The following is a 13,071-nucleotide window of genomic DNA, read 5'->3' as shown; positions in this document are numbered from 1 at the left end:
TCAATAGGTCACTTCAATAACCCACTTGATATTTCCTGTAGATGATTTTAACAAGAGCTCACGCAGCTAAGCTTACTGTATAATGCTTAAAATATACTTGGCAAATAACTATAAATGTAGTACAACCTGTCTGTTGGTATCATATGACCGTCGTGAAGAAAGAATCTTCCTTTAGTTTGAACCCTTATGATTCTCCAACCAGGGGAAAGTATTATATTTCTTAACATGGGATTATTGAGGCAAAAATTACTCTGTGCGCATCATTTAATAGTATGTACTCGAAAATCAACCTGCCATTTGGACGTGTATGATATCGACAGCCCCTAATATTACAAAGTGTTAGCTGTCAGTATAAATCAGTAAAAGTATGCAGGTGAGCGTGAATGGTATCAGCTGATTTCCGTGTGCACCCGAATATAACACAATTCAATTAGATATATATGTTTTCCAACTGTTCTGAAGGTCAGCATCGTTTGATGTGGGTGGCCCTCGTTCAGGAAAGCTGTTTTCCAGACGTCCCCAATGTGATCGTCTGTCGAACGCATCTTATCATGAAACTGCAGCTAAAAACAGTATTATATTTTGCAAGAGTTCTTAGCATGCGTCGTCCTTTACGCGAGTAATTAGCTTGTTTTATGCATTTTCTTCCAAGGCTCCTTGTATTTGGAAGACAGCTACATATGTGTCATTCTGGTCGAGGATGAGATAAAATCATTCATTGAATATAGTGTTGTTGTATAGTGCCTTTGACAAGTAGTCGAGCATCATATTGAACTTGGCTTTGGACTACAAGCAAATCTCGTGGGGCGGTTGGGGGGCGCCTTTATGGCCTTCGTATTCGGACCCTGGCTGACGAGCATACAGCTATTAACAGCCAACACCAAAACAGGAACGTGATTTCGGGGCCGGTTGTGATGGAAAGGCGATGATTGTTGGCAACAGGTCGATTCCGTCACACTTTCCGCCAAAACCACAACATAATGTCGTCGACCGCATTTGCGGCGCGATTGTACCTTTTGTAGATACCAAGCCATTCCTCAGTCTCAGCACGTACGGAATTCTCAACCATCGAAATTTCTTTTCAGGCTAAACTGATGGGATTCATCGTTCTTTGGGTATAGCGGAACATTGAAATTCCTCAATGAGCATCGTAATGCAAACGTTTAATTGTTGGGGTTGTGGGTCTGAGAACTCCTCTGAAAACAGCGGAAGGTATATTCTAATATGGGTACCAGTAATCTGTCGAAAGAGTGTACTAACAAAATGGAGCTGATTTCCAAGCAATTCTCATTTACCATAACTATACATGTAGATCCAGAAAAGGCACGGCCTTTAATGGGAACGCAAACAAGCTAAACAAGACTCACAACTAGAGTGCCATCTGTTCATAAGCTTAGTGATTGTTTCTTTATCTGGCTGATCACTGTAAAATCAAGAACATAACTTTTTGGGAAAGAACTCTGTTGTTCCTGCCGGTGAGGCGAGTGATAGATGGTGTTACATACCCCAAAGGATATGTTATTGTTAAGTACACTTCGCTGAATATCAGAATGCATTTGTAGTAGCAATCGAACCAGCAAAGTTGTTGAGGGAAGTACTTTTATACGTTGTGCCAAACCCAGTTACCCCTAGTTAACATCAATTAGGCTAAGCGTGCTATGGATACAACCAAATGTTCGATGTCTTTATGATTTGCATTCTTATTCTATTACAATCTAAAGTGATGATTTTCACTCCCAGTTGGTGCAGATTCTCTTCTATAAAATCATTTATATTCCTTGTTGATGTCAAATTGTTTTGCAAGTTGCGCCAGTACTCCGTTGCTAGGATTGTCGGGCGGCATCAATGATTCATGTCCCATTCTAAGTGCACGCCCCTAGCATTGTTTAAAGCTTTGTGGATGACACGCGTATGGGGTTCTTTACATGGTGTCCCAAACAATGTCTGCAGCGCCAAACCCAAAGAAGACAGGACTACAGCAACTCATAGTTTGCCATCACCTGTGCTTATTTTTAAATTCAATGGTTTCAGGGTACGCCAGTAAATGAAGTGTATTCAACTAAAATACCTATCGAGAGCTCATAGATACTGGTTTTACATTATGTGGTCTTGTGGTCTCCTAAATAATAAATTTAGCTTATCTCAGTAAAACTAACCACCGCATTAAAAATCTTGAAGCAGGGCATTTATTTGAGCACTAGGATATGGTATTTCAGCAGTAATCGATTTAATACCGACGCAAAATATGGCGTCCGCGGCGTCTTTAACAATAGCGATGCACAGCTATCCAATAACGATGCAGACGGACCGCATATCTATCAACTCTTGCTCAACAACTACGTTTAGGTTGTCTCATCCAGAGACAACGAATTCCTAGACATATTATGTCAGTACCTGCTGTCCCATATCGAGACCGAAGAGGTTTATACCCTCTGAAGCTCACGAAATGCAGATTCTGAAATGAATTTCTGGAAAATCAAGAAGGCCTTGCCGTAGCGAGCGCTATCATCGGAAGCGGCGTTTTCATTAGTTAGTGCAAGTTACAGGCATTTCGACTGTAACATAAAGACTAATAACATTGCCACGAAGTTTCTACTGCTTTTCTATCAGGTGAGAAGCAATCAACATAAGACGAAATGCCCTTGGCCGGACTTCAATAAAGACTTTAGCGACTCATGTGTGCTCTTTGCAGATCTTGAATATTATCTCGTGATTCGACTGGGTTCCTAATCACCAGTCATCTGTCATAACAAACTGTTATAGCTATTTTACCTTCTCCAATTCCGGTAACACGTCTTTCGTTGTTCTCTGGATGGCATTCCGATCTTATGCAACCACGCAAAAATGAGGGTGGCCGGTTGTGCGTGCTCGTTATGAACAGTGAGCTCCATGTCACGCCTGTCTCACGCATGGTAGAACCGCAATCGAAAACGTCTCTGCCAACGATATCCCTCAGGATAATCGCACGTATAAGACTTTTTTTAATGACGTCGTTGACGTTTGCTCCTGTTTCATGGATTCGCATTTCGCACTGCTGCAGCTTTCTGCGACGGACCTCAGTCAAGCTCTGTCGTCTTCCTCCGTTTTGAAGAATTTCGCCACCCGCCGCGCGACTATGTTTAGATTTCCATCCCTAAGATGGAACAGGTTGTTTCGGTCGGGCTCACGCAATTCATAGAGGTTGTATACCAATGCTGCCAGTGGACAAGTTACTTTAAGAGGCTTGTCAATGCCAGTCAGAAGCGTATATGTGTTTCCATCAAATTCTGTGTGAGCTGCTCGCAGGTGACCAATCCCTCCCAAAATAAACGTTTATAACGCCTCATCTGCTCTTGGCAAGGGCTCTTTATCCACGCCAACCTTGTACTCCTCGCGATCGTGTTCCCGATGGCTTGAGCAATCACGATGACACGGTATACATTTCATGTAGTTTGTACTCCACAATCAGATGACAATATTTTTCTCTAAAACAGCAATTATTATTCACGCACTAGCGTACGCGTACTTGCCAAAACAATTCAGCTAACACCTACGTACTGCGCTTTAAAATGTTTTTCCTCGCTCTGTAATTTGGCCCTCGCATTATCACTGCTCTCTGTGTGTGCTTTTCCTAAGAACATGCACGGCAATTTGACTCGTTTCTTTTCAGCAGTATCTGTCAGTTTGGTTTCCAGTAGTCAGGCAGGCACTAGACCCTACAAAACGTTTCCCAGCATAAGCCACACACACGCGAATTAGTGTCCTAGTGGGCACATACAGGAAAAATATTTTTCTAAAACAAAAATCATTCCGCTGTGCCTCAGCGGGAGTAGGACGTCCCAGTCATGATGGTCACCCACCGCCTCCCGGATTCTCATTTGGTTGGCCTCACCGGTTGTTTCAGATTCTCTCATTGTTGAGGTTACTGAAACCATTCGTCCTCATAACTCTTCCACCATGTCTATTGTTTTATATCGTTTTTGGGGGTGGGTAACACCGGGGAACTCTGGTTAAAGTGTTATAGTTTTGTTTGAGCTGATATAATCGCAATCCCTGTTGCTCCATGTGATACCTTCCATGTTTGGTCAACTGAAGGTGTAGTAGTCCTAAAATGATCAGGGTAGTAACAATGTGTGCTAAATTGTCGTTAGGCGTCTTGCATCTCCACAATGTTATCACATGGCTAGAATTTTGCTTCAGAAAATTAAGAAAACACAATACATTTGGTACATTTTCCTTGCTATCATAGTGGCCACCGATGATAAAGGTATCTTTATAGCTTTATTGACCCCCAGTATTAACTTTCCCTTGCAGCCAAGAACGCGGGGTTATACAAATCCCCTTGACTATTGACATAATAGCTTGGCGGGAATTGCCACATGAACAATATTTCAGGCATATAACTACGTAAATTGAACACATATACGACAGGAAATTAGAAACACTTGGTCATATATACAACGCCTGTGTCATTATGATAGATCCTGGTTCAGTAATTGAAAGAGAGTCGCTTAAGTTGGAAAATTATTTCAAAAAAGTCACATCATTTTGCGACGTGGAAACCTTCTAAGCGGGGTAACGTATAAAATGCTTTCATAATACATGTGTTAGAATTATGTTACTGTTAGTGTGCTCTTTAGTAATTGGAGGACATATACGTGGTTTTTGAGGTATAATAAAATAAATAAGTCGAAATATTATATTATCACGAGTCGCGCAGTCTTTCTTAACAATTTCTAGAAACTAGATACGATGCTAAATTAAGGTAGATTTTCTCATGAACATTTATATTTTAGGTCATCGATTCTATTGTTTCAATGCTTTGTAGAAAGGTAAATCGTATTGCTACTCCAATTATTACATAATAATGTAGGACAGTACCGCGAACCAAAAGGTATCATCCATATAAATAGCTGTATCATGTATTTTGTTCAACAGAATTACTATTGAACACCAGAAATGTTTTCCTTAATACATAGTCCATGCTTTCTAGCTCGGATGCTTTCAGAGCATAACACCATTTAGTTAATTAGTTAAATATTTTAAAGATTTTGAGTTTGCATGCTATGATCTGCCGCCAGCTTTTGGTATTTCTGCATACAAAACTTGAATAATGTGGCCTTAATAATCTAGCAGTCTAGTTCAGTAACAGGCACTTTGTCCTAATTTTGGTTTATTTTTCAATCAACAATCATCCACGATAGTACTTCTTGACTTTTGACAAACATGTGCATGCATCTCATGAAAGCTGACCTCGATTGTTTGCAGGGATTTCTTATTTAATTCAATAAAGAGTTTTTCCATGCATTTTGTATTGATGACGAAGGTTTTATGCCGAATTTTGCTTATAATCGTATATGTGACACTGTAATTGAAATAGAACCAGACCATGGTAAGTATAGACAATGATAGTCTTTATGGAATAAAATAAGGCCATGGCAGATATAGATAATGACAATGTGTATGGAATAAAACAAGGCCATGGTAGGTATCAGTAATGACACTGTATATGGAATAAATCAAGGCCATGGTAGGTATAGGTAAGGACACAGTATGTGGAATAGAGCAAGACCATAGTAAGTAATGGTAATAACACTGTATATGGAAACAATCAAGGCCATGATAAGTATTGATAATAAAAGTGTATATGAAATAGAGCAAGGCCATGGGAAGTAATGATAATGACACTGTGTATGGAATAGTGTATGGAATAGAGCAAGACCATGATAGGTATAGGTAATGATACTGTATATGGAATAAATCAAGATCATGGTAGGTATGGATAATGAAACTGTAAATGGAATAGAACAAGGCCATGGTAAGTATTGATAATGACACTGTATATGAAATAGAATAAGGCAACGATAGGTATAGGTAATGACAAAGTATATGGAATAAATCAAGGCCATGGTAAGTACTGATAATGGCACTGTTTATGGAAGAGAACAAGGCTATGGCAAGTATTGATAATGACAGTGCATATGAAATAGAGGAAAGCCATGGTAGGTATTGGTAATGACACTGTATCTGGAATAAATCAAGGCCATGGTAGGTATCAGTAATGACACTGTATATGGAATAGAGCAAGGCCATGGTATCTATAATTAATGGCACTGTGTATGAAATATGGCAAGGTCATGGTAGGTATAGGTAATGACACTGTATGTGGAATAGAACAAATGCATAGTAAGTATTGATAATAGCACTGTATATGGAAACAATCAAGGCCATGATAAGTGCTAATAATGACAGTGTATATGAAATAGAGCAAAGCCATGGTAAGTATTGATAATGACACTGTATATTGAATAGAGCAAAGCCATGGTAGCTATAGGTAATAACACTGCATATGGAATAAATCAAGGCCATGGTCGGTATCAGTAATGACATTGTATCGGAATAGAGCAAGCCCATAGTAAGTATAGGTAATGAAACTGTATTTGGAATAGAGCAAGGCCATGGTAGGTATAGGTAATGACACTGTATATGGAACAGAGCAAGGCCATGGTAGGTATTGATAATAACACCGTATATGAAATAGAGCTAGGCCATGATAGGTAACACCATATATGAAATAGAGCAAGGCCATAGTAGGTATCTAATATAACAAGGCCATGATAAGTATTGATAATGACAGTGTATATGAAATAGACCAAAGCCATGATAGGTATAGGTAATGACACTGTATATGTAATAGAGCTAAGCCATGGAACGTATAGGTAATGACACTGTATGTGGAATAGATCAAGGCCATAGTAAGTACTGATAATAACACTGTATATGGAAACAATCAAGGCCATGGTAAGTATTGATAATGACACTGTGTATTGAATAGAGAAAGGCCACGGTAAGTATAGATAATGACATTGTGTATTGAATAGAACAATACCATGGTAAGTATTGATGATGACAGTGTATATGAAATAGAGCAAGGCCATGGTAAATCTTGATAACGACAGAGTGTATGAAATAGAGCACTGCCATAGTAGGTATTGAAAATGATACCGTGTATGGAAAAGAACAAGGCCACGGTAAATATTGATAATGACACTGTATATGAAACAGAGCAAGGTAATGGTAAGTATTGATAATGACAGTGAATATGGACTAGAGCAAGGCCTTGGTAAGTTTTGATAACGACAGTGTATATGAAGTACAGCAAGGCCATGATAGTTCTTGATAATGACACTGTATATGATATATAACAAGGCCATGGTAGATATCAGTAATGACAATGTATATGGAATAAATGAAGGCCATGGTAAGTATTTATGATGACAGTGTATATGAAATAGAACAAGGCCATGGTTAGTATTTATGATGACAGTGTATATGAAATATAGCAAGGCCATGGTAGGAAAGGTAATGACACTGTATATGGAATACAGCAAGGCCTTGGTAAGTATTGATAATGACACTGCGTATGAAATAGAGCAAGGCCATGGTAGGCATAGGTAATGACACCGTATATGGACTAGAGCAAGGCCATGGTAGATATAGGTAATGATACTGTATATGGAATATCGCAAAGGCATGGTAGGTAAAGGTAATGTTACTGTATAGTATGTGGAATAGATCAAGGCCATAGTAAGTATTGATAATAATGAAATAAAGCAAGGCCATGGTAAGTATTGATAATAGCACTGTATATGGAATAGAGCAAGGCCATAGTATGTATTGGCAATGACAGTCTGCGTTATTCATGATGACAATTATTTTAAACTAAAATCAGCCTGATATGCATTTAATATTTATATTTTTAGTTTTCGTATTTGTTCTGTTGTTCACTGGCACTTATTCATTACTTCACAGTACGTTTAGAAGATGACTGCATGCTGCATGAAGATTTGACCCTGTAGTCTAAATGTGAAATGGAGAAAGAAAATCAGAAGAATAATGAATAAAATATCGATGACACATATAACCTAGGGGCAGCTGTATCTCCTAAATGGGACCAGAACGTAGTCAAAGCGTCGTTAATTGGTAATGGAGATATCACTTTTATTACGACTGACGCAGCATCAATATTTCTGACAATAATGCATTTCATTATTTCATTTTGAAATACATAATACATTCATTTACATACAAAATTTAATTGCATATTAATTTTCCATTAACGTCATCCTGCACATGGCAAATTATGTTCCGTTACTTTGTCCGTAGTCTATTGCTTTGGTTTCCTTATTTCGTTCTTGTTCTGTTGTGTTAATTGTATTTTTCTTTCTGTTTTACTTTTATAGTTAACCCCGTAAATTGATTTATTTATTTGCATATGTTGGTGTTTTCAACATAAATCTGATAGCAGTTTCACATTCAGTTGTTGGTTGATTTCAAATAAAAGGAACCACTGGAAATTTAGATAAAGGACGGGGTGAATACTTTAATCGATAATCTTAAATGGTACGACCAGTCCGGAATTGACGTGAGGCTAATTGTGGTATCAGCCGTGTTCAAACGTTAGGATACAAGCTGTCACGTGTGTAATAACATATTTTGCATACAACATTTAATGTTCGGACATTTTTTGTTTTATCATATCAGTATCACATTCATAAACGGTCTAGAGTATGTTAACATTTGCCTGGAACGCTAGGGAAAGACTTTGAACCCTTGTGCTTCCACCCCAGGCCCACTCATGACGCACGCCGCCCACATTCAGTGACAACACTCCTCGTGACTCGGCAAACAAAAATCGATATATTAAGTTAAGTAAGCAATTTGAGAAAAAAAAAACAATTAAGGTTAGAATATTATAATCATATTTTTGTCACTAGAAAAGTGTCAGTTATCAAGAACATAACAGTTATCAAGTACATACCTGAGAGTTATCAACGTATGTACGTGTTAACAAAGCAATAGCTATGATGTCGGTACCAGTCATCACGTATATGCCTGTTAATTATCACAATCGAATATAGTTGTTATTAAATACATACGTATCCGTTATTTGTGTGTGTATATATATATATATATATATATATATATATATATATATATATATATATATATATATATATATAATGTAAACAATTCACAGGGGGACGGAATTTTAGAGTGTTTGAACGATAAACGTTGTATCCTTCTTCATCTATTTTCAAAATGGTCATGTACTTGTTCATGTCGATGGCGTTGTATATATACTTGTACTAAACAATTTATATTAGAATGATTACTATATAGCTTATATATATCGATGATACAATATTCTAAAAAGCAGCAATACACATCGGTATAAATGCACCTCAGCTAGAGGCTCATCAGTACCGTTATCACTGGTAATGACACTTGTTTGCTCACTAACCATTACCTTAACAAAAGTTTGCAACACAATCTGTAGAAACATCACGCTATGCACAAAAAATCATACTGATTGCGGACAGTACATTTTATTTAAGCACCTTTGTTGCTGTTGTATTTCTTGTTGCCGTCATCGTCGTCAAGGTCGGTTAGGCATCTTTGAATTATAGCACGTTGGTACTTTGACTCCTATTCCTAATTCTTTTTATTCGTGATTTGTGTAAAAGGAAACGTTGTTTTGTTTCATTTTTATCACAGGGGAATTCTCAGTCATTTTCACAACATTCAGAATTGAAAATAATCCCGCGAAATAAAATTCATGCCTTACTTAATTTGTCAATATGCCTGTGCAGAACTATAGTGTTACGAATATATGGTCTTAAACTAATTAGCAGAAAGAAGTGAAACCAAAACATTAAGTAAAATGAATGAATCATTTATTTCTCGAAGATAGAAAGTGAACTTTTAAGAGGAACTAACAGCATTGCTAATTAAATCTCAAATAATTCTACATGTTCTATCACAAGTCTAATAGTAAAGAATGTTCCATATGAATTCTAATATTAAATGTGTTGATTTCCCAATGGTCTTGTATATGTTATTGTTCTAACAGTCTAACTGAATTATAATGATATAATCCAGAATGTCTTTGAATCACTTTACAATAATCTCAAAGCAGTCTTTTAGTCCAAAACGTCAATGAACACATTGTAATTCCAATGAATAATTTGAATAAATGATTCCTCTCAAATTGTGTCTAAACACAACAGTAAATAATTACACCGACTGAAATTCCAACAGGAATGAATAATTGTTTCTTTCATCCTATATGAGCAGACCTATATGACCTCAACTATGGCGCAATAGTATTGTCTGGAAATGTCACTAACTTGCAAACAATGTCATGTTTCCAGAACATTCTAAGTTGGTATAAAATGTTAAACATCTTTTAAAATAATAAACATCAGGTATTCACAAGATGTATTCTCAATATTGGACAACGGTCAATCACACAATATAAATTAAATATAAATAACAACAGCCAAAAGATATTCTTAAACTATTCGTTAGAAGAAAAAAATACAAAACAGAAAAAAATATTAATGATTACATTGAAGCAGCAACGCGTGATTTTAAAGTTCCAATTATGAATCAGGTGTGATTATCACACAATTGTTACATAGCGTCGTTGTTAAACCTGTGATATTTACTGGTTAGCAATGACGTGTATTTTATCATATTTTCGTTACTGGTGTGCTTGATGTTATCTTTTTGTTCTTTAAACGATCGTTTTTCAATTGGCATAGAATGATCAGGTGATAACAACGTTATAACTGAGCTAGTTTTGCAGGCGAAGAACACAAATCAAACTCTGTAACCAACTAAACTTGGCAAGAAATGATCATTATAGCAAAGCTTTTGAAATACATTGTAAATATAAATTTTGCAGGAGAAATTAAAGTCAGACGTTCTAACAGAGGAAACGTTATATTCAGTAACGTAATAAATTATTATTATCACGTAGATGCGTAAGAGTTACTTGAGATAATCTAAATTTGTTTTACAATCAAGTATATACGTAACTGAATTAAATAGTGCTTTAATAATATAGTAAATATACCCATTTAAAATACTTTCAGAGTTAGAAAAGATTCAATGAATGTAGCAAGATGACACATACAAATAACAGCTTTGAGAGCCATGAAGGGTCTGATAAGCTTCCAGACAAAGACACATCCTGGCCCAATTCTTCGGAACATTCTCCGCTAAATGTTAGCCAAGACGACGATCATCTGCATCCAGATCTTAGCTTAGATACTTTGTTCGAAGATTCAGATTCAACGTACGATTCGTCCTATTATAACGTGTTCTTCTACCAATTGAATGAGTATGAAGAGATTTACATTCACTTTTGGACTTTCCTGGTTATTCTAACGGCCATTGCGAATGGGCTGATAGTCGCCGTTTTCGTCCGAAAGAGCATGCGAACAACCACCAACTTAATTCTTCTTTTCATCGCAATATCGGATTCTCTAACTGGACTTGTCACCTTACCTACGTATATAAATGTCTTCACCAGAGGAAAGCATGGAGTTGTCAGTCTGAATGAAGGCTGGTGTGAAGCATTTATGATTTCTAAGTTTTACGTATCCAAGGTTTTCAACACGGTGTCCGTATGGCAGACGTTGTTACTTGGATTTCAAAGATTTTGCTGCGTCTGGTTTCCATTTAAAACAAACTCTTGGTTTACGAATCGCAGAACTGTCATCGCGGTAACCGTCATCACTATATGTGCGTTTGTCATTCATTCATACCATCTTAATAACAAGAAAGCAGACAAAATGAATGGTATGTGTCAGTGGAGAATTGAAGATCCATGTGTTGAATCTTGCACCTTTCTGTGGATAACTTTGTTTCTTGTCAATATACTGCCATGCGTGTTGTTACTTGTCCTCACAATCCTAATGATCCAAAAGTTGTTTCATCACAACATTCGAAAAGGGTCCTTCATTGCTGAACAAAGTCGAGACAGAGACCAACTAAATAAGAGAGCCTCCATTATTGTGGTTGTGGGGGTGTCCTGGTTGTCTAGGGGTGGGGTTCTTCTTATAGACTTTAACGAATTATGAGAAGTTCCCCTGGTCCTTATTCAGAAGGTTAATTCTGGACACTATATTATTTATTGACTAAATATATTTATGGCTACGAGCCCCCAGTCAGCAATGCCGACAGTTAAATTAAAAGAAATACAAAGATGAAATTTAAACAATAACAATTTAATAAATGAAATTTAAAAGAATTTAAAGTAATCAATGTCTCTCTTTCTCCCAATGATCCCTTTGATCATCATTTGAGTTCACAGTGTGAGGAGATTTTTCCCTTCTTGAGTGCTACTCATCTAAATCTCTTCGTTCCCTTGTCTTTCTCTCCTTTCGTGATCTCCACTTCCGCTTCCTCTTCTATAATCCTTGTTCCTTGCCGTTATCTTGACTTCCGGTTCCTCTTCTAGTATCCGGAACCCTTGACGGTATCCCTTGAGGTCACCCGAAATTCACTCGGTATCTCTCACCGTCACCCGAAATTCTCTGAACTTCTCTCGTCCCCCGAAATTCTCTGAAATTATTTCGTCCCCCGAAAGCTTCCTGTTGAAAGGTATAATGCATTAGCATAGGGTTATAAAAATCTTCCCTCACACTACGTCACTGAACTGAACCATCAGTTTAAGGCGGGACATTTGGGTCGCGCATGCGCACACATCGAAATTCCCATACACTTCCGCCGCTTACAAAAATGGCGCCATAACACAATCACACAAAGGATTCAAATATCTACATACTGAGCCCTATCAGTATATACATACAAAATATTTCAAATATGATTGTACTAAAATATTACTACGATTAGTAATATGACTATTTATATATTTATATATATTTATATATATTTCCTACACAAGCGTACCAAATCCACAATATTCACATTCAAATGGTGATAAACGGCAATCCGTTACTCAATGGCAAAATCTATCATTACGTAAACAAATTTCTTGTCTACCAAAATATAACTACGCAAAGAATTACAATATTAATTCTTATAGCGGCTAGCGAGCAATACAATTCTTCACAAATACAAATCGTCCTTTCAAAAGGGCGTAAACGTAATAATCCACGAAATAATATGCACACATATTACTAACGAAAGAATAGAACATTTTCGCCTCACAAATAAGGTGTACATAGTAACATTATGAATAATGATGCAACGAATCAACATCGTAATCAATCGTAAACA

At 37.0% G+C, this 13,071-nt stretch overlaps 1 protein-coding gene across 2 annotated transcripts; it reads left to right on the top strand.

Annotated features, from left to right (window-relative positions):
- The first annotated feature begins 4,455 nt into the window (after positions 1-4,455).
- LOC149774490 (sex peptide receptor-like) lies at positions 4,456-12,027 on the top strand. Of its 2 annotated transcripts, XM_089945156.1 has the most exons (3): positions 4,474-4,554; positions 7,792-7,962; positions 10,920-12,027. In XM_089945156.1, exon 3 carries the CDS (start codon positions 10,950-10,952, stop codon positions 11,907-11,909), a length of 960 nt encoding a protein of 319 aa, XP_089801282.1. In that variant the 5' UTR covers positions 4,474-4,554; positions 7,792-7,962; positions 10,920-10,949; the 3' UTR covers positions 11,910-12,027. The 2 variants fall into 2 exon arrangements, with proteins under 2 accessions (XP_089801283.1, XP_089801282.1); XM_089945157.1 differs by lacking the exon at positions 7,792-7,962 and having other exon boundaries at positions 4,456-4,554.
- Positions 12,028-13,071: the final 1,044 nt, after the last annotated feature.

Source organism: Sinohyriopsis cumingii, unplaced genomic scaffold (genome assembly GCF_028554795.1).
Source record: "Sinohyriopsis cumingii isolate HCF-2022 unplaced genomic scaffold, ASM2855479v2 utg000229l, whole genome shotgun sequence".
In the NCBI taxonomy this organism is placed as follows: Eukaryota; Metazoa; Mollusca; class Bivalvia; order Unionida; family Unionidae; genus Sinohyriopsis; species Sinohyriopsis cumingii.
This window is presented reverse-complemented; position numbering and strand designations above follow the sequence as displayed.